The sequence below is a fragment of the Narcine bancroftii genome, chromosome 4 (genome assembly GCF_036971445.1).
Source record: "Narcine bancroftii isolate sNarBan1 chromosome 4, sNarBan1.hap1, whole genome shotgun sequence".
Lineage (NCBI taxonomy): Eukaryota > Metazoa > Chordata > Chondrichthyes > Torpediniformes > Narcinidae > Narcine > Narcine bancroftii.
In genome coordinates, this window is record NC_091472.1 from 34,815,504 (window position 1) to 34,837,924 (window position 22,421).

General features: G+C 40.2%; 1 protein-coding gene and 1 long non-coding RNA gene across 3 annotated transcripts in view; one reads left to right on the plus strand and one right to left on the minus strand.

Moving 5' to 3' along the window:
- Window positions 1–274: 274 nt before the first annotated feature.
- LOC138760449 (potassium channel subfamily K member 12-like) overlaps window positions 275–22,421 on the plus strand; it is a 96,477-nt gene continuing 74,330 nt past the window's right edge. Inside the window, exon 1 of the mRNA XM_069931043.1 lies at window positions 275–608. Within this exon, the coding sequence (XP_069787144.1) occupies window positions 275–608 (334 nt within the window). The remainder of the gene's footprint in view (window positions 609–22,421) is intronic.
- Window positions 2,734–21,392, minus strand: LOC138760450 (uncharacterized). 2 transcript variants are annotated; one of them, XR_011355616.1, is made up of 3 exons: window positions 21,122–21,392; window positions 15,118–15,361; window positions 2,734–2,832 (listed from the first exon to the last, which is right to left on the minus strand). It is a non-coding gene; the product is annotated as an uncharacterized lncRNA (long non-coding RNA). The 2 variants fall into 2 exon arrangements; XR_011355617.1 differs by lacking the exon at window positions 2,734–2,832 and adding an exon at window positions 9,969–10,284.

The following is a 22,421-nucleotide window of genomic DNA, read 5'->3' on the forward strand; positions in this document are numbered from 1 at the left end:
GAGACCCGCGACATGAACAATTGTCTAACCTAAGATTGCCCTCCGCACTGGCAGGTAAACCTCGCACGCCCAGCGCTGAGCGCAAAGGTCGGGGAAATGGGCTGGAGTTCGGGCTGAAACCCTTCAAGCTGGCGTGTGCAGCCGCGGCCGGGCATCGCGGGGATCCGGCTTCACTTCCAGGCTGGGGCGAGCCCCTCTTAAAAGTTGAGTTGATGAGTGCTCGGGCGCCGGCTGCCCCCGGCCAAGGGAGTGCCCTGGAGCTGCGGATCGGCGGATGATGGGCAGCGCCCGGGGTTGCGCCCTGCTGCACCTCAACGAAGACAACGGGCGCTTCGTGTTGCTTGCCCTGCTCATCGTGGCTTACTTGCTGTGCGGCGCCGCCGTCTTCTCGGCCATAGAGCGGCCCTCCGAGCTGGAAGCTCGGGCCAGGTGGAACCGGACGCTGCGCAACTTTGCCGACAAGTTCGACATCTCCGGCAGCGAACTGAGCGCCTTCCTCCGAGACTACGAAGCGGCCATCGCGGCAGGCATCCGCGCCGACACGCTGAGACCCAGGTGGGACTTCACCGGAGCCTTTTACTTCGTGGGCACAGTGGTGTCCACCATCGGTAAGGAACTCCCTTCCAGCCCCGAGCGAGGGTGAGTGCGTGATCGGTGAGTGGGAGAGGGAGGCTGAGCGAGATCTGAGCCTGGATGTGAGACGGTTCAGTGGGTGAGCGCCTGAAAGGGTCAGGATATCAGTGTCCCAATTTAAATGCGTGCTGGAAATAGGCCCTGGCGTGGTGGAACTCAAGGGTCCCAGACAGACCGATTGTAAGTTGCATTCTGTGCATTGGCTTGAATCTTCTGAGGAGGAATGTTCGTGCCATTCAGACTCGTGAGTGGACTTAACTGTGTCCCTGTTCTCTTGAGAAAGGGAAGCTGGGGCAGGGTCTTTCTAATTGTAAAGGGTCTTGATTGAGCGGATGAAGTATATTTCCATGTGTGGGAAAGAGTACAAATTAGTTCCCAAAAGGGAACTGCAGAAGAAACTCCTTTACTCAAAGAGTGGTGAAAATGTGAAACACCCTCAAAGAGAGGGGGAATGGTAGAAATGCATTCGGAAGAAGCTGTAAAAACGCGTTGTGGAGGAGGGTGTACTGGTATTCCATTTGATTTGGATAATGCACAAATATCAGCATAGATTGGTTGGGCAGAGTGGCCTTTTGCTGTGCCATGCATGAAGGCATTTCTGCATTCTGTGAATTTAGTGTCTAATGGTGGATCCCATGTTTGTTTCTTTTGAATCTATTTGCTTGCATTTGGAACATATAATGCAGAGTGTGAAAGAATCCTGAAGTGTGATTGAGACTGAATTAAATGTTATGCAGCTCTTTGTGAAATGTGGGTACAGGTAGATATTTGGGCAAAAGCAAATGTGCTAATTGCTCATTCCCACTGTTTAGTGAAAAACAATAAAGTGAATCAAATGTCACTGAGTGCTTTATTCAGATTAGTTGATTAGGTAATTAGATGTGAGTGGCTGGCATCAGTACTGAAGAAAGTGGGAGCTGGACAGAAGGGTTGGTCTATACAATACCTGAATCGCAGTCGAACTACCTTTCTACAAAAATCAGAAGGGAGAGAGAATTTTAAGCTAAATTGTGGGGAAAAGATAGATAAATCAGGGTATGGAAACAAGACTAGACAGGAAGGTACAAATAAGAAATGGTGACGAGACTGATAAGAAGGAAAAGAGAGAACAAATCAGTAAATACTAGATGTTAAAATAATAAAAAGGCTTTATATCTGAAGGCCCTGAGCACTTGATATAAAAGAAGTATACATAAATAAAAACACAATGCTGGAGAAGCTCAGCAGGTCAAACAGTGTACTTTATAGGGCAAGGAATATACTTAAGCATATATAAAGTATGCTGTTTGACCTGCTGAGTTCATCAGCATTGTGTTTTTACTTCAATCACTGCATCTGCAGACTTTTGTGCTTTACTCTAGACATAAATGAGTATGTCAGGGCTATGTATCTCAGGAATTTTGAAAGTGAGTGCTATTTAGAGAGGTCAATATGTGGAAAAGTTGGAGGAGGGTTCTATTCATTAATGATGGATATAGATGGATGGCCTAAGATCAGGAAACTGGATAGAGAAGTGGTTTGGGGGAAGATGAGAAAGAATTAACAAAATAACAAGAAAATAGAAGCAGAAGTAGGCCACAATTTTTCCTATAGCTTGCCATGCAATTCATCTAATCAGGCCTGATTTACCCCAGGCCTCAACTTCCTGTCTGTGCCAATTCAATATAGCTTAAAATCTCGAGCCACAAAATCACTTGTGGGAGGAATGCACAGGTTCCCTATCAATAACCACACAGTGGGTCAGAGTATAAAGTCAGAAATAATTTGAGCTTGTCAAAAAAGCTATATCAATAATCAGGAGGAATTTTAACCTGTATATTCTTTGCAAGTATTAGATGGAAAAAAGTAGCCTAGATGAGCAGTTATTGGAATGTTGTTAGGATAATTTATTTGAGCTAAACAGTAATTCTGGTATTTTATAATGAGATGGGATTCATTCATGACCTGATCATTATGGCACCTGTGGGGGATCAGTGATTGAATTTTACATTCAATTTGAGGGAGAAAATAATAGGTCTAATGTCTAAACCAACAGCTTAAGAGATTGGTCAGTCAAGAGACAAATTTAAAGGGATCTTTTAGAATATAGTTCAAAGTTCAGATTTATTGTCAGAGTTCATACAGTTTATACAGGGTGGCAGTTAACAGAACATCTTTACAGCGCCAGCAATCGTGTCCACAGTTCAAATCCCATGCTGTCTGTAAGGTAAAGGCAAATGTTCCATTATTATCACTTAATACTGCCACATTTAGAATGTAACGTACATGAAATTCTTTAACTTTTGTACAGCGCCCCTCACAGAAACCTGTGTTCCTAGGCAGTCTCCCCTCCAAGTACTGACCAGTCCAGTGCCTGCTTAGCTTTCACAACCAAACAATCCCAGGCGTCTTCATATCAAGTCATGATGCAGCCAGTCAGCACACTTTCCACTACACTTCTGTCGAACTATGCTAAGATTTCCAAAGATATACCAAACCTCTGCAAACTTCTGAGGAACTAGAGGTGTGAAAATCAGCCCGTGCTGTAATAAAACAAACAGCAGAACACTGCGGAACCAATTAAGTATACAACAGTTTCTTTATGCAACCTTGATAACGCTAGCGGGAGTGAAAGTGAGAGGTCGTTGTTAGTACAACATTCAGGCAAGTTTTCAACCACAGAATATGGTTCATTTTTGAGCCCACTCTCTGTTCATAACTAATTATATGACCTGTAATTGGCAGACCCCAGCATATTATTTAGCTTGAATTTCGAGCTTGGTTTATTACACCTTGAAGCTATGCTATGGAAAAAAACAATCCCTCTAACAAACTTAAAATATATATTTTTAAATCTTCTCTTCCTGTTGAGATCAATAGAATGAAAGGAAGCAAATAAAGTAAAATTATTTTTGCTATGTTATGATCTACCATTCTCATTTAAGCATCTGGTTTAGATTTTCCTTCTTCTTTATCAAATCATTCATTTTTTTCATATTTTAAACCACAAAAACAAATACAATTATCAATTAATAATAAATTTTACATATATATATACATATATATATATATATATATAAATGTTAAAAAAAATGTGGTATAACCCTAATCCCTCCCTCCCACCCTATCACCCTCCCCCCTCCCACTCTAACCCCTAAGGAAAAGAAAGAAAAGGAGATTGTCAAGGATTACATACACATCCTCAAATCAACAACTATGGGAGATGAAAATCACCATCAGGATAAGTTATTAAGAGTTGTAAATCTTCAAAGCAACATATTATAAATATGGGCTCCATATTTTGAAAAACCAACAAGGTCGGGTCAGATACAGCAATGAGCTCTCTGAACCCTTCTCCATTAACAATGGCGTGAAGCAAGGCTGTGTTCTCGCACCAACCCTCTTTTCAATCTTCTTCAGCATGATGCTGAACCAAGCCATGAAAGACCTCAACAGTGAAGACGCTGTTTACATCCGGTACCGCACGGATGGCAGTCTCTTCAATCTGAGGCGCCTGCAAGCTCACACCAAGACACAAGAGAAACTTGTCCGTGAACTACTCTTTGCAGACGATGCCGCTTTAGTTGCCCATTCAGAGCCAGCTCTTCAGCGCTTGACGTCTTGCTTTGCAGAAACTGCCAAAATGTTTGGCCTGGAAGTCAGCCTGAAGAAAACTGAGGTCCTCCATCAGCCAGCTCCACACCATGACTACCATCCCCCCCATATCTCCATCGGGCACACAAAACTCAAAACGGTCAACCAGTTTACCTATCTCGGCTGCACCGTTTCATCAGATGCAAGGATCGACAATGAGATAGACAACAGACTCGCCAAGGCAAATAGCGCCTTTGGAAGACTACACAAAAGAGTCTGGAAAAACAACCACTGAAAAACAATTTGTTTACATTGATTATAATCCCCTCAACCAATGGCATAATTTCACTCTTACCCCAATTAATTTTATAACCTGATATTTTACCATTTTCTTTCAATCTCATACACAATGAATGCAAAGAATTAATAGGATTTGTTATATATATCAAAACATCAGCAAGCAAATTAGTCTTAATCACTGCTAACTTTAATTTCTTTACTATTAATATCTTGTCTTATTAATTGTGCTAAAGGTTCAATTGCTAAAATAAATAAAGTTGGAGATAATGGACATACTTGTCTAATCAATCTAGTTAATGGAAAAGCTGAAGAAACTTGTCCATTAGTCATAACTTTAGCAGAAGGAGTTTGATATAAAATTTAAATCCAATTGATAAATAGACTGATCCAAGTACAAATTTTTCCAAGACCTTAAATGAATAACTCCCTTCTAATCTATCAAAAGCCTTTTCAGCACATAAAGATAAAACGAATGCCAACTCTGATTTCTTCTGAAACATATGAATTAAAACTAATTAATTTAGTAAAATTGTCTGCAGGATATCATTTTTAATGAAAACAGATTGATCCATATGAATGAAATTCAGTAAATATCTAGTTATTCTATTTGCTAAAATTTTAGCTATAATTTTATAACCAACATTTAATAACAAAATTAGTTAATATGATTCTTTTTTTAATAAATCTCTATCTTTCTTAAGTATAACAATTATAATTGCATTTGAAAAATATTCCGGCAAAGAATGGGTCCCCATTGCTTGTTTTAATACCTCCATTAAGGGAGGTATTATCAAAAACTTAAATTTCTTATAAAATTCCAATCGAAAACTATCCTCCCCTGGATATTTACCACTTTGTACAAAATTAAGAGCTTTAATAATTTCTTTAACTGTAAACAGGGAATCTAAATCTTTCCAATCTTGGCAATTTAAATATTAAAGATGAATTTAAGATAGAAAGTTATTAATCTTAACTTCATCATTATTAGATTGAGATGTATATAAATTACAATAAAAATCTTTGAAAGAATCATTTATATCTTGAGGCATAAATAATTTTTGAATTTCTTTTAATAGCATTAATAGTCCTTGAAATCTGTTCCATCTTCAATTGCCAAGTTAAAATCTTATTGCTCTTTCCCCCAATTCATAATATTTCGGTCTAATTTTCTCAATTCATTTCTCTGTTCTATAACTTTGTATCAAATTATAATATAATTTCTTATTTATTAAATCTATATTTTTCCTTTCAGCTGTAATTTTATGCAAATCTTTTTCTAAAACCTCTATTATTCCAATTATCTATATCTTTAAGATGATCCTTTTTAATTTTAGTAGAAAAACATTATTTGACCTCTTAAATAATCATTTAAAGCATACCATAAAACAAATTTATTGTCAACAGAGTCAAAGTTAATACCTAAATATTCCTGAATTTGTTTTCTTTTATAATCACAGCAATCAGTTTCTCAATAATGATAGATTAAACCTCCATCTATAAAATTATTTTTATTTTTCTGAACCTGCACATGAAATCAAAAGAGGTGAATGATCTGGCAAAATCCTAGCCCTATATTCTGCATGTGTAACCCATCCTTGTAATTGGGCTGAAATTAAAAACAAATCTTATTCTTGAATAAGAATCATGTCTATAAGAATAAAATGAATAATCCTTTTCTTTTGGATTTAATTCTCTTCAAAGGAGGGTGTGGTTAACTGGGTAAGCAAATATGCGGATGATATGAAAATAGGGAGAGTGGTGGATATTGAGGAAGGTTTTCTTGGATTACAGAAGGGGTTGGTTTGTTTGGCTGAAAGATGGCAGATGGAATTCAATGTAGACAAGTGTGAGGTGTTGCATTTCAGTAATAATAACCAGAATAGGACATATGCAGTTAAGGGGAGGGCACTGAGGTGCGTGGAGGAACAGAGGGACCTGGGGGTTATGGTACAGATATCACTGAAGGTGGATTCCCATGTAGACAGGGTGGCTAAGAAGGCATATGATATGCTGGCTTTCATAAATCATAGTATAGAGTATAGGAACTGGGAAGTGATGCTGCGGCTGTTGAAGGCATTGGTGAGGCCAGGTTTGGAGTACTGTGCTCAGTTCTGGTTTCCAAATTATAGAAAGGATATAGATAAGGTGGAGAGGGTGCAAAGAAGATTTACAAGGATGTTGCCTGGCTTACAGCATCTGGATTACAGGGAGAGATTAAGGAGACTGGGACTTTATTCATTAGAATGTAGATGGCTGAGAGGGGACTTGATAGAGGTATTTAAAATCATGAAAAGATAGACAGACTACACATAAACAGACTCTTTCTCTTGAGGGCAGGGGAGGTTGGAACAAGAGGGCATGAGTTAAGGGTAAGGGGACAAAACTTTAGGAGAAATATTAGAGGATGCTTTTTCACTCAGTGAATGGTGGCAGAATGGAATGATCTTCCAAAAGAGATAATTGTGGCAGGGTTCCTTCTGTTATTTAAGAGAAGGTTGGATGTGTACATGGAGGTGATGGAGTTGGAGGGTTATGGGCGGAGAGCGGGAGGGTTGAGCTAGTGGAGTTGTTGAAGTGAACCGGTGTTGACTCATAGGGCCGACATGGCCTGTTTCTGCGCTGTAAACGGTTTTATGGTTATATGGTTAAATTCAAATCCTTCATCAAAGTTAAAATTTTTAGAAGTTTTTGTTCTAGTTACTGATTTTTGTGACTTATCTAATAATGGATCTAGACAACAATTAAAATTCCCACCAATTATTTCATTTTCATTTGCTTCAGCAAGATGATAAAAAGAATCCTGAATAAATTTTTCATCATCATTTATGTTAGGTGGATAAATATTAATAAGCATCCAGATTTTGGAATAAATTTGACAATTTACTAAAACAAATCTCCCTGTAATTTAAAAGGTAATTTCTTATTAATTAAAACAGCAACTCCTTTTGCCTTAAAGGAAGAAGCTACAACTTGACCTACCCCTTCTCTTCTTAATTTTTGATGTTCCTTTTCAGTTAAATGCATCGCTTGTTAAAAAGCAATATCAACTCTCACTTTTTTTAATATCAGCTAAAACATTTTTACCTTAATTGTTTTATTAAGCCCATTCACATTAAAAGTTATAAAATTTAAATTATTTACTGCCATATCTAATGTAAAAATACATAACTCATCCTGATAGATCCCAGCCCTGCAGAAATTTTTAACATCTCCAGAGATAAAGAAAACAAAGACACCCCTAAAAAAGAAAAAAAAAGTACTGTTCTGTTAAAAAGAAACACTATTATTCCACTCTATTATACGAGAAGTGGCTCTCACCACTAAGTGACATGCAGCTGTGGATGGAGAGGACAAAAAGTCCACCTCCCCCAGAGAGAAGATATAAAAACACATTCATGTAATTTATCAAGTATGAAAAACTTCTTCAAGATCCTTGTTTACTTGATCATCGTCAATTTAAATCGATTCTCGACATTCCAACACCTGGCATCTCTCTTGCAGCTTATCTTTGCACAATTTTACCCACTGAAGAGATTGGCTTCAAGTTGAATCTTGTTTATTATTAGGCAATGAATTAGCAAATATGAAGCTTCATCTTCAATGGTAAAAAATCATGATTGATTTTCTCCAGAGAAAACTTTAAGTATAGCTGGATATTGAAAAGCAAATTTATATTCCTTCTTTCAAAGAAGATTTTGCAGGATTAAATTATTTTCTTCTTTTAACAATAGACATACTCAAATCTGCATAGAAAAATACTCTACTATTTCCAATCATTAGGGGGCTTGCTTTTTCCTAATATTTTGGACCACCAATCATATCATTTCTTTATCTTGGTAACGTAAACATCTAATTAGAATAGAGCGTGGTGCTTGTCCCAGAAATAATTTCATAATTTCAAGTATCCATCTTTAAAAAAACTGTACTGGGTTGGGACCTTCAAAATCTTCAGTCTAACAATTTTAACATTATTTCTACAACTATGGTTCTCCAAAATATCAACTTTCTGTCAAAGTTCCTTCTGTTTAATTTCCCAAGCCATAAAAGAATCTTCCATTTGATTAACTGTATCTTTACATTGTTCTACATCAAAATGATAATCTTGAATGTCTTCTTCAATTTTCTGAACTTTAGCTTTAACTTTAGTTTTAGTGTATTTTGCCATTTGAATTTTAATAAAATTCATTTCACCTTTAAGGTATTGAAATTGTGTATTAGATTCAGACTTTACAGATATGAACTGCAAATCCATATGACTAGTTATTCTTTTGATTTGTTCCTTAAGTATAGAAAGTTGAGCTGAAGGATCTGCACTTTGAGAAAATTCAAACTTCACTTCTTCTATACCTTGTGTAAACTGGGGCTCTGCTCTACGATATGATGATCCTGTTCTGTCCAGTTCTTCAAACATTTCTTTCTCTTCTCTTCCCTCTTCCTCTTCTTTTTCACTTGATGTTGGGATCAGCCATGCTTGTTTACGAGCTATTTGCTTAGCCCTTGTCTGACTTTCAAAGCTAGCAGACACAGACTTAGCTGGCTCAGTTACTCCATGTAGAGACATCGATTCTGTTGTGTTCATGCGTGAAGTTTCATGCACGTGTATTTGTTCTTGTGACATTTGAAGTTCAACCATCCTCTTCTGAACTCCAATGCCATCTTCACCAGTTCCCTGGAGAAGCAGCACTCGAGTCACATTGATTTTGGCCATCGCAGCTTGAGTCGATTTTGGAGAGAGAAGAGGCAAGTCTGAAGGCTCCATCGTTAAGCAAGAATCCATTTCTTCAATTATATTAACCTCTTTAATAGTAATTTTCTTTGCAATTTGTGCCTTTGTTTTCTTTGTAGCAATTGTAGTTAAGTTCAAAACAAGTCCCAATATCTTTTTTTTAAAGTTTTTTTCAATTCAGGTTTTAATTAATTCTGCTGGGAGAGGCGTATTTTCACATCTCCAATCCACGCCATCACGCCACTCCATCAAATCATTCATTGCTAGGACGCCCAGTGCAAAACCCAATACATCCATAAGTACAATTATTATCTATTTTCGCCACTTGCTCTTCCACCTTGGTGCCAACTTTTTCTGCACCCAATCCCTTATCAGAATGTAATTACTGGACTGGATTTTTGGTCCATCTATATCGTCCTCCTTGTTTCTCCATGCATTACATACCCGCGAATGTAACGACTCAAGATTTTCACTTAGTTCTTGCACATGATTAATATTCTTTCACTAAGGGCATGTAGGTCAAGACATACTCTACATTTTTATCTGCTGCCCAGGGTATACATCTAGAACTATATTCAACTCCAGCTCAGGCTAACATCATCAATGATTTTGTTGTTGTGGGGTTCTGTATGGAACAGTTGGAGCAATCTAAACTTAAACCATAAACGGCATGAACTTGCAACAGAAAGCCTCCTCAAATTCAGCAAAGCTGACAAGGTCACTGGAAGAGCATTTGGTTTCTGATGGGAATGAAGAAAATGTTGTACACTTTATTTTGAACTGTCATTCAAGAAGAACTTTCATTATTCACTTTGTGGCTGTGTTAGCTGTAGTTAACATGTTGAAAAGACCTGATTCTACATTGCTGATCATTTCAAACGAGTACAACATTGAAAAATACCACTAATCAATTTATTTATTATTCATTTTGGGGGATCTCGTCACGACTGGAAAGAACAGCAGTTCCAGTAAAGCCCATCCCTAGGTGTACTTGAGAATGATCTGCCTTCTTGAATTGTTGCATTTCTTTGAGTAAAGGAAATCCCATTGTGCTAAAAGGAAGGGAGTTTCAAAATTAGATGCCATAATAAATTATAATTTTACATTTTGTTAATTATTTCCACTCAAAACTCCTGCTCCCAATTCTAAAACCATTCTCTTCCTTCCCAGCTATTTGAAGTATATCAATAATAACAAGACAGAGTACATAGTTATGTACTCTAGGCAATTCTATAAAATCAATCTGTATACATCAAAAGGACCTGTAGACATTCATGTCCTACCTGGAGGACCCTTAATTGCATTACCAGGATTATTTTTCTGACAGATAATACAATCCTGTGCCTTTCTTTGTGTCTCTTTTCTCAAATTAGGGTGCCACCACTTCTTTTGTAGTGCCGCTCTTACCACTTCCTCCTTATCCAAATGTGTCATTGTATGTATGTAATTAGGCAGTTCAGGTAAAACTGCATCAGCTACACAAATTTGTCCAGCAGGGGTGGTTCATAATTAACTTCCTGGATCTCTGATGCACCCCCACTGTTTCTAGAGCTTAATCAAATGATCAGGGGCATCCCCCTGAAGTTTTACTACATCCGCTATATCAGGCAAGACCATTCTATTTACAAGCTGTTTATCGCAATCTGAATAAACTCTGAGAGGCCCATTTATATCAGCAGCTTTTGCAGATGCATCTGCATAAGCATTCCCAAGGGATACAGGGTCCTGGGCCTTGGTATGGGAATTATGAGGTGGGCAGCCTGGGAGAGGGACATCAGCAGTTTGGCAACAGAAGTGGTATTTCTAGTAGAAGTCCCCAAGGATGTCAAAAATCCCTGATGCTGCCATAAGGCTCTGAAATCATGTACACCGAAGGCATATCAAGAGTCTATATATATATTAAGTGACAAACCCTTTCCTTTTATGCAGGCTCCTGTAAGGGCATCCAATTCAGATTGCTGCACAGACAATGGATGGTGGAAGGCAGCCGCCGCTATTACTTCATTTATATATTGAATAATGACATAACCTGAATGGTGTTGACCTGTCTTTGGCTTGGCTTCGCGGACGAAGATTTATGGAGGGGGTAAAAAGTCCACGTCAGCTGCAGGCTCGTTTGTGGCTGACAAGTCCGATGCGGGACAGGCAGACACGATTGCAGCGGTTGCAGGGGAAAATTGGTTGGTTGGGGTTGGGTGTTGGGTTTTTCCTCCTTTGCCTTTTGTCAGTGAGGTGGGCTCTGCGGTCTTCTTCAAAGGAGGTTGCTGCCCGCCAAACTGTGAGGCGCCAAGATGCAGGGTTTGAGGCGTTATCAGCCCACTGGCGGTGGTCAATGTGGCAGGCACCAAGAGATTTCTTTAGGCAATCCTTGTACCTTTTCTTTGGTGCACCTCTGTCACGGTGGCCAGTGGAGAGCTCGCCATATAACACGATCTTGGGAAGGCGATGGTCCTCCATTCTGGAGACGTGACCCATCCAGCGCAGCTGGATCTTCAGCAGCGTGGACTCGATGCTGTCGACCTCTGCCATCTCGAGTACTTCGACGTTAGGGATGTAAGCGCTCCAATGGATGTTGATGATGGAGCGGAGACAACGCTGGTGGAAGCGTTCTAGGAGCCGTAGGTGGTGCCGGTAGAGGACCCATGATTCGGAGCCGAACAGGAGTGTGGGTATGACAACGTATTATCTCAATATGACCTGTATTATCTCAATAAAGGCTATCCCATCAACAAACTAAGTCATAGCTCCATCAATGGGACTGTCTTTTAAATCTTGTCATGCCAAAGTTTTTAAAAAAATGATTACACTGTAAACAATTGTGATCTAGTTCTTCAAGTTCATCTGGTGGCAGGGTTAAAAAGGCTGTCGGACAGATTTTAGTGCAGTTGAGGAAGGTCAGAGAGAGAGAAAAAGAGAGAAAGCTCATAATGGCTCTGACATGCTTGTGTCTTTCAAGTGGCACGGTGATCTGTTTTCAGAAAAGCTGACACACATCTTATGGTGGCACTGGTTCATAATTGTGAATTAGATTGTTACACATATAATTTTAACCTTGCTTGTAACCTAAATATTATAACCTTGATTGTAGAACAAATATTATAACATTGATTGTAACACAAACATTATTAATCAGATTGTAGAACAAGTATTATGAATTAGATTGTAGACCATATGTTAACTTGGGAATTTACTAATGTACGGGGGGTTAGCTAGTTTTTTGCTTGGGGGCAAATGGGATGAAACTTGTAAACGGGCAATGGGATCGGGGTGACGGATGGGGGGTGTACGCAAAGGAGGGTTGGGGGAGCCCTCGCCCACCAGCCGAACTACCCTGTGAACAGAACCCGTATAGAGCTTGGCAATAATAGGCGAACTAATGTAACGCGGTGGTAGCATAGTCAGGGCGAGATTGTCCTCTAAAGAGGACAAAGGAGGGATTGTAAGGTAAAACATCATGAGATGGGAATGTGTAGGGAGTTACCCTGTACAGGGCAGTAACAAGAAGGGGAGGTGTCCTTGTACTCCTGTTAGGTAAAACATCATGAGATGGGAATGTACAGGGCTGTAACAAGATGTAAATGCATCCTTGTACTTACAAGATAAGAGAGACATTGATGGATTGAGAGGCAGGAAGCTAGCAGGGAAAGGATAGCAACAGTTTTAGTCATTGGACAAGTAATGATATGATGATGTTCTAAGCACATATCCAAGGGTATAAAAAATCACCATTTTGCTGATAACGGCAGAATGCATTCTCCGACTAACTTTGTTAGTCGCAAGTGTTACAATCCGGTAATAAAGAACAAAGAACCCTGATTTCGACTCAGCCTGGTGTTTGTCTCACTCATTCATGAACAAAGCAGACCTAACATAATGCATCCCTGCTTCATAATCAAAACTAATTTTCTCTGCCTGCTTGCAAGCATATTTCAGTACTGCATGTCCTTGCTCTCTGAATGGTAAAATATTGTGTCCTTGGCATTGTATTGTAAGCAGTTGTTCCCAATCAAATTAAAATCTCCATCAAGTTGGTCAAATGTCCAATATTGATAGCTTTCAAGCAGTTTCTTCAGTGCACAATTTTTCTCCTCTTATTCTCTTTGTTCTACATTTCTGTGGTACAAGTTAGTAACTGAGAGTGCAAGTGGGATATTAAATGCTGAAGGAGTAGAACACCATTTTTTGACTGTCATTTTAATGTCCAATAGTTGTGAAGCTGCTACATGAATTGGCTTTTTCGTTGAATTGATAGTCGACCTGTGATCTTACTTAGTCTGCCAATTTAATTCTAGAAAATTCTAGTGAAGCAGATCTCGTCTTTGCTTCAGACACATTGACGCATGTTACGTAGCATGTTAGCATATTAGAAATTTTCTCTTTATCAGCTAACGAATACTCCCCTGGTGCTTTCTGGATCTTTCCAAGAATCAACTCTGCCCATTGAAATGCAGCTGTTTGTAAAAGAGGAGATTCATTCCATTACAAGTGAAGCACTCTAGAGGGCAGGTTTCAAGTTTTTGCTAATGGTACATTCAGCTTGAGTTTTTTAACCCCCTTCTTCCTCACACCCTGCACAATATTGTTACACAAACAAAAATGCTCGAGGAGTCTGGAAAGTGGGAGGCAAACTTCTTTTCCTAAATGAGCAACAGTTCTCCACCAAAGCTGAGTCTGAAACCTCGTCCAGCTACTCCTCCTCCTTCTTCATTCATAACTAGTGAGAAACAGGGATTGAGGTTTTGGGGGGTGGGGGGGGCTGGTGGCTGTGGCAGGGGTTGTGATGGCTGGGATATATATGGAGGTGGTCTTGCCCATAAGGAATCTTCCAATTCTTCATCATTGTGCAAGAAATAGGGTGGCCATGTCTGATATCGAATCCCTGGGGTTTTTTATTACCTTCTGTTTGTTTACCATTTGGCGCCTAGCTCTGCTCTCATCCTCTCTCTGGTATTTTTTTCTCCTGATTGGCATGCCACTCACACTCAGCATGTAAGACTTCCCAGTCTTTGGGTGCACTCTCCTTTGTACGTATCACTATCATTCTATTACTTGCATTTTTTTCCAGCCTCATTCTTTAGATTTCTGCCATTCTTTCTGTCCCTGTTTCTTCCATTCCTGTATATGCTTTCTGCATTTCTTTCCTACATTTTTTCTCATAAAAGGTCTGCTTTCTCTATATTCCATACAGACCATGTTCCTTCGACTAGCCATTCCTCATTACTCAGTCGATTTGTTAATGCTGCCGACATCTGTTAAAATTCTTTACGATGTTTCGGATTAAAAAAAAACACCTTTGTTGTACTGGGGCACCCCCCCCCCCTCCTTAGTCTTATCCATATTTTATCTCCTGCCTTACAAAATAACTCTTTATCTGGACCTCTCTGGCCAACTGATCAAATTAAAATTTAACCTCAGGCAATCCTGTATCCATTCAATCCATTTATCTGTACAACCAGTGCAATCGTGTGTAATCTTAAACCTTATACCAGGGGTGGGCAATCACTTTTTTAAAACTCACATTGCACCTTAAGTAATCCCTATGCTATAAGTGTTCTGTGATTGGTAAGGGATGGCTGAAGGTTGTATGTGAGTGAGAAGGGAAGGTTGAGAGCCACTGATCTAGACCCAATTGTTACTGAAATATTTTGCTTGGAAAAATTGTCATTAACCCATTTCCTTTGGAGTTATGAAACCGTGCACATAATGAGTCAATTAGGTATGATAAAAACAGTGGTTTTCAACCTTTTTCTTTCCATTCACATACCTCCTTAAGCAATCCCTTACTAATCACAGAACACATGGCATAGGGAATACCTAAGGTGGAATGTGAGTTTTTTTTTTAAAAAGGTTGCTGACCCCTGCCTTATACCATATATTCCACTGACCTGTACATTTTTTCTTTTTCTCTATCCTGGTTCTTTTTTGGATCTCAGCAGGAAACCAGATCAACCTTGGATGAGGGACCACAGTGTTCCCAGAAACTGGGGTAGGAGACAGATACAATGGATCTGAAGATGCCTCTTTAACCTCCTTCTTCTGTCCAAAAACTGATGACCTCTAACTCAATCCAAAGTGACTTCTGTCTTGGCAAGATCCTGCTGACTACACCAATGTGAAAGTCAGCTTGCACTGTAATAAAACAAACAGCAGAACCAATTAAGCATACAACAGTTTCTTTATTCAAACTTGCTAATGCTAATGGAAATGAGGAGTGCAAAGAAATAGTTCAGTAACTCATTCTCTACACTGAGCCCAACTCAAAGCATACAGTGTTCACCCCACTTTTATACACATTTGGGCAGGGGTCTGCATTAGACTCTACAAGTTTTACATGAGTTTCACACAGCTGGTGATTCTTGTTTATACAATAACATGTTCCCTTGTGGTGTCTGCAAATGAATGGGAAATATTAGGGTGTTCTTACTCTTGGTTTATTTACTTTCACTATATTCTTTGTGGTATTAGTTACTCTCACTACAGCACAGGGAAGTCATGATAGAAGGCAATTACATTCCCACCATGTTACAAGACAACTATTTTCTCACCCAATTCATTAACCCTTTGTTAACCATATTCGTTAAACATTCTTTCACAGAGGTACTAATGTGTTTGCCTCACAATGCAATTAGCTTGTGGGGTCCAGGAAAGATCCTCTAAGATAGTAATTCCCAAGAATTTAAATTTGCTCACCTTCTCCAGCTCTGATCCCCCAATGATCACTTCATTATCCACCTCTGGTTTTCCCTTTCTAAAGTCTACAATCAACTCCTTGATTTTGATGACATTGAGAGAGAGGTCATTGTTAGAACACCATTCAGCCAAGTTTTCAATTTCCCTCCAGTACACTGACTCATCACCTCTTTTATATGGTCCACTACCATGGTATTGTCAGTAAATTTGTGGGTGGTGTTGTCATATCAAGCCACACAGTCATAGGTGTATAGCGAGAAGAGCAGGGGATAAATATGCAGCTGTGGGGTGCTACAGTACTGATTGAAATTATGGAGGAAATATTCTTGCCAATCTTAACTAAATGGGGTCTGGAGGTGAGGAAATCCAGTATCTAATTACACAGATGGGTGTTGAGGCCTAGGTCTTGGAGTCTGCTGATCAGTTTTGAAGGGATGATGGTGTTGAATGTGAAACTGTAGTCAATAAAGAGCATTCCAATGTAAGCATCTTTGCTGTCCTGGTTTTTCAGGGCTTTGCATTGAGCTAGTGAGATGACATCTGTCATAGACCTGTTGCTGCAGTAGGTAAATCTGAACATATCCACGACACTGTTCAGACAGGAGCTGATATGCTTCAACACCAGCCACTCAAAACATTTAATCTCTGTGGATATGATTGCTACTGGTTGATAGTTACTTAGGCAAGTGACCACACTCTTCTTGGGTACTGGTACAATTGAGGCCTGTTTAAAACAGGTGAGTGCCATGCCTTGTCAGAGTGAGATGTTGAAGATATCCTTGAATACATTGGCCAGTTGGTCATATAAAGGTTAAATCCATGTCAGTGAGAAAGAACCATTCCAAACTTCCAACATTGGTGATAAAATGTTAAGATAGACATCAGGAGAAAAGTTTGGATGGAATACAAAAGAGTGACAACACATTAATAAAATAAGTATGAAATAAAGTTTACTAAGAATATAAAAATAGATTATGTTTTTCTAAATATTTTGAAAAAAGTTAACATTGTGAGCATTTGTCATATGGACCGTAAGTGTGGGATTTAATCATGGAAAGCAGGGAGATGACAAATTAATTATATGTATTTATCATCACTGATCAATATAGACTATACTAGTACCATTTTAAAGTGAAAATTGGGAAAGTGGAAGGAATTCAGAAAAATACTTGGTCACTAGGAAAATGGCACTGAGTGGATCTGTGGGCTGACAAGTTTATGGGTCCAAATGGAAAGTGAGATAGTTTATATTAGTTTTAATTTTCCAAAATTCACTAGACTCCAGAGGGTTCTATTAGATTGAAAAATAATACTTGGTATACTATGCACAGTATAGGTCCCCTTATTTAAGGAAGGTTAGTGCATTGGAAGCTGTCCAGAGAATTTTCACTAAACTAACACATGGGTTATTGTCTGATATATACTTGCTGGAGTTTAGACGTGTAAGATGCGTCTTAATTGAAATAGGTAATATTCCGAGAAGTCTTAACGGTGCACGTGGATGAAAATGAGTCATATAGGATGGAGTGGGTGATTAAAAGACAAAGGATTCAGAGCTGGAATCTGTTAAGTAGAGAAGATGAGAATGGTAATTTGAAAAGAGACCTGATTGAACCAAATGGGGCGGGGAGTTGGGGAGTGGCGAGAGCAGAAGAATCAAGTGGCAATATGGATACGGGCAGGTAGTACCAAAGAAGAGGGATGAGATCATCAATCCTGATGAAGAGTTTTGGCTCGAAATGTCAACAATTATTTTTCTCCCACTGATGTGACTTAAACTGCTGAGGTCTTCCCCAGCAGCAGATTCTTCTGTAGATTCTGAACCATGGTGAATTCAAAAAAACATGAGGTGACAAATATGACCCTACTAAGAAAGGAGGGAAAGAGAAATGAGGGAACCATTGACCAATTAACCTGACAGCAGCAGTAAAGGAAATGATGGAATCTATTTGAGAACAATGGGATTATACAGGGTCAACATGGATTTATGAAAGGGAAGTTATTTTTGACCAATCTGTTGGAATATTTTATGGTAATAACTATCAGAATAGATATATTTATTGTACCTTCATTGGCCTTAATACTGGAACTCCTGATCTAACAAAATCATGGGAATATTGCGGTCAGTGTTCTATGCAGCGAACAAAAGGAAAAAAAAACCACAAAGAAGCTGAGTGTCTTGAACCAACCAATTGACTTTAATGGAACTCTCTGAGACCTTATCAGCACTATTTTTATGATCCTTTGTGCCGCCTCCCTCCCCACCAACCAGGACTACTGTGATGTCAGCCCACTCCCCACAGAATCAGTGTTTGGAGGTGCTGAGTCCACAGTTCATAAACAGTTCATACATTTGGGAGGCCAACCTCTGCTGCAGGGCTAGAACAGTTACTGGTTGGTTGAGGTACAGGTGTGTCGATTTGAGGTGGTCGATTGTGAACTTTTCCTGCCTACTCCCAATGTCTAAAAGACATGTAGTCCCATTGTGCCATAACACCTTGTATGGACCCTCATTTGGGCACTGAAGGGGTGTCTGGTGTGCCCCTCTTCTTATGAAGATGTATATGTATTTGCAGTCTTCAAGATCCTTTGGGACAGAGGATGGAGCTGGACCATGGTGCGAGGTTGCAACGGGGACCAGGGTGCCCACCTTCTTGCAAAGTCATGTTAGCAGCTCCGTAGGTGTTTTATCCTGGCTGCGAGCTGCTGGCACAAGCTCTCTGGGACTGTCAGTGGGCCCCATAGACAAGCTCAGTGGAGGACATAGCTGAAGTGCCAGTAAATGAAGAAACCAAAGGCTGTGTAGTTAACCAGAAATCATGGCTTTTATTAGTAGAAACCTAATAATACAATAATGAATGATAATGGGCACGTATACAGTTATACCCAAGGGGAATGTCTTTAGTAATAGAGATAATACACTTCGAATGTCAGGAGAGCAGACTAAGCACAGCGAAAGACTGACAGCATGACACAGATTCATCACAATATCCTCCTTCGGCACTGTGCAGATGCCAAGGATCACCCAAGGGAGCTCGTCTACCTAATCCAGGCCTCGGAGCCGGGCCGTGAGGGCCATTTTCAAATGCCGATAGTACCGGGCCACTGGGCTGTTAGACTGTGGGTGGTAGGACATGGTGTGATGCAATTGGGTCCCTAGGAACCGCGCCAGTGCTGCCCATAGGTCAGACATGAACTGCGCCCCCCTGTCTGATGTGATATTGGAAGGTAGGCCGAAACGGGCTATCCAGTTGGAGTTGAATGCCCTGGCGCAGGATGTTGTGGAAGTGTCCAAGAGTGGGACAACTTCCGGCATCTGTTTGAGAATTATCCGCTTGAACAGTAAGCAGGGCCTGTGCCCGTCCATTAATGCCAGCATATCGATCATAAGGGCGGATAGTATGCGGTTGCCCAGGCTGTCCATGTGGAGCAGCCGTGCTGCTCATTTGTGGCAGGAAAGGCCAAAGGTGGAGATAAGGAACACCTTAATTGCCTCATACCTATCAACGACTAGTGGATGATGTGAGAAGTCAATGATTTGTCCAGCAGTCTCCTGGTCAAGCAAACTGACCACATAGTAATATCTTGTGGAGTCTGCGGTGATCTACCTGACCTGAAACTGGGCCTCAGCCAGTTTGAACCAGTCTAGCCACTATGAGGTCCAAAAGGTTGGCAACTTCAGCGAGACTACATTCTGTGCGCTCGTGTCATTCATCGTAGGGTCCAAAATGCCATTTTGGACCGTTGGGGTTATCAATATGGTGAGTGCGTTGTGCAGCAAACGAAAGAAAAAACCCATGCAGAAGCTGTGAGTGAGTTGAACCAACCAACTGACTTTACTGGTACTCTCCAAGAGCACCACTCCCATGATCCTTTGCAGACCCTACTGGGACCATTGTGATGTCAGCCCAGTGAAAGTCTGCACCTCCGTGACCCGGTTCGCTTGTGGATCAGTCCAGCCCACTACAATGCCTTCAATAGAAGAACTGTTGATGTTCAAAATGATGGCTTACTATCACATTCTCAAGGGTAATAAGGCTTAAGCAGTAAGTGCTGGCCATGCTACTGACACCTAGATCATGAAAAGTAATTAAAACACACACTTTGAAATTTAGCATAAGTAACCTTTAAAATGATAAGTTGGCTTCCTGAAAAACATCAGAGAGATTTCACACTCAATCTCTTTGTTAAGTTTGGTGATCACATACAGAGTGTTGCTTGGGGATATCACATCCATCATTTGTCAACTTGGTTAGGGAAGGGAAAAGGATTCCAATTAATTCTCGGTAACTCATGTTGGAAAGCAGGCGAACATGGTAATACAGCTCTATCATTTATTTGTAGGCTTTATGTCCCCTGTATTTAAACAGTGATTCTCATCTGCTTAAAGAAGATGACTATTATACATGTACTGAAGAAAAGCACAATAACAGGTCTAAGTTATTATCAATCGGTGGCTCTGACATCCACCGTTGGGAATTACTTTGAGAGGTTGATGATGGCTCATTTCAACTCTAGCCTCCAGCCATCCTCAACACACTTCAATTTGCCTACCATTCAAACAGGTCCATAGCAGAGACCATCTCCATGGCCCTCAACTTGGGTCCTCAAATTCCTGGACACCAACGAGAGCTTTAACATCCCAGTTTTTATTGACCTCATCAACACGTTCATTACCATAGTCCTCGGTGAACTCATCCACAAACTTTAAAACTTTGGCCTCAGCAACCCACTCACAACTGGATCATTGGCTTCTTGTCTAACAGGAAGGTGGAAAACAACATCTCCTCCATAATCATGTTCAACACCAGGCTGCCACAATGCTGTGTACTCAGCACTCCTACTTTGACATAGGAGCAGATTGCAGACTTCAGCGTGGGTGGGGGGGGGGGGGGTGGGTAGATCACGCTCCCCTGTCCACATTGGTGTCAATGAGACAGCAAACAGTAAACACTTCCAATGACCCAACTTGAGCCTTTAACAATGTTTTCAGATACACCATCCAAAGTTCCTCACTGGATGCATTACAGTAACCCTAACCCTAACCCTAACCCTAACCCTAACCCTAACCCTAACCCTAACCCTAACTCTAACCCTAACCCTAACCCTAACCCTAACCCTAACCCTAACCCCCCCCCCCCCCCCACCACCAACCCCACGATGAGAATGGTGAATGCAACTCAGAAAAATCCCGCAAACCTCACTCCCATTCATCAAATCCAGCGATGCTTCCCACTGGCCATGGAAAGGCAGCCAAAATACAGAAGGGTCCTTGCCACTCTGGGCAGTCTCTCTTCTCCCCCTTTTCTCTGGCCATCTCTTTTTCCTTTCTTCTCATGTCAGATCTGAAGTTAAGAATTTTACTGAGAATATCATATTTCACTTTTGAGAATTCAAAGCAGAAACAATTTTTTTTAATGTTGTTTCAATTAATCTATCCCATGGAGTACAACAATCTGAATACTAATGCCTGGTGCCATGGAGATATGGAATGGAGTTGCTGTTTATTAGCTAATACAGCTGGTGGTAGTTGCCATGGTAATATTTACTTAAGTCTCTCTCTTACTGGTATTAAACATATGAAGTTTTCACAGAGCTGAAAAATGACCATTCATCTCTGTACTCGGATATACTCAGTGGGAGACGATATACCAAAAATAATCATTAGATTACGAGGAAGAACAGCTCACATGGCATCTGGATCACAATGTGAACAAACTTCTAACAGTAATGCTTCAAAAGATACAGCAGTAGATGACAAATTCCACCCCCACCCCCCCCACCTCCCTGTCACATTACATCATGGCCAGTGTAAATCAAGAAATTATGAAAGACATCTTATTCTAAAAAAAAACACACTCTTTAAAGTTGACCCACTGGAATAGATTTGAAATACTGTCCCGATTCCTGGCCCAGTAACAGCAGCAGAAGATCGTATTAAAAAAAAATCTAGAGCATGTCTCACCCCAGTGGAATAGAGTAACTTTAGCAGCTCTGCTGGTGGAAACTAATGTTTCTTCATCTTCCATTGTTGGCTCAGAATTGTGAAGCTGCGGTACTCTTACTGAACTGCATGGGTTTAAGAAGTTGGTTCTCTACCTCTGTCTCAAGGGCAGATGGGGATGGAAAATGAATGCCAGAAATGGTCACAAATCTTATGAATAGATTTTTTTTTTAATTATGTGGATTAACACAGTAGGGAGACATGCAGTTGCCAAAACTCATTCATATATCTGATATCTTCTGTATTTTGCACTCTGCATTTCCTTGAAGCCTGCAACTAGATACCCACAGAAGGTAACTAGCAAAGATTGGAGGTGACAGTGAATCTTTTACCAAATCTCCACTCGAAAAATACCTCAGAGGAACTCCACTTGAAGCCAGACAATGAAGAATTCACCATGTGCCGATGAAGAAGAAATGACATCAATCACCAAATTTACCACTGCTTGCTGCTCTTCTCCTTATCATCCAGTATGGTACTGGGCACCAGCATGTA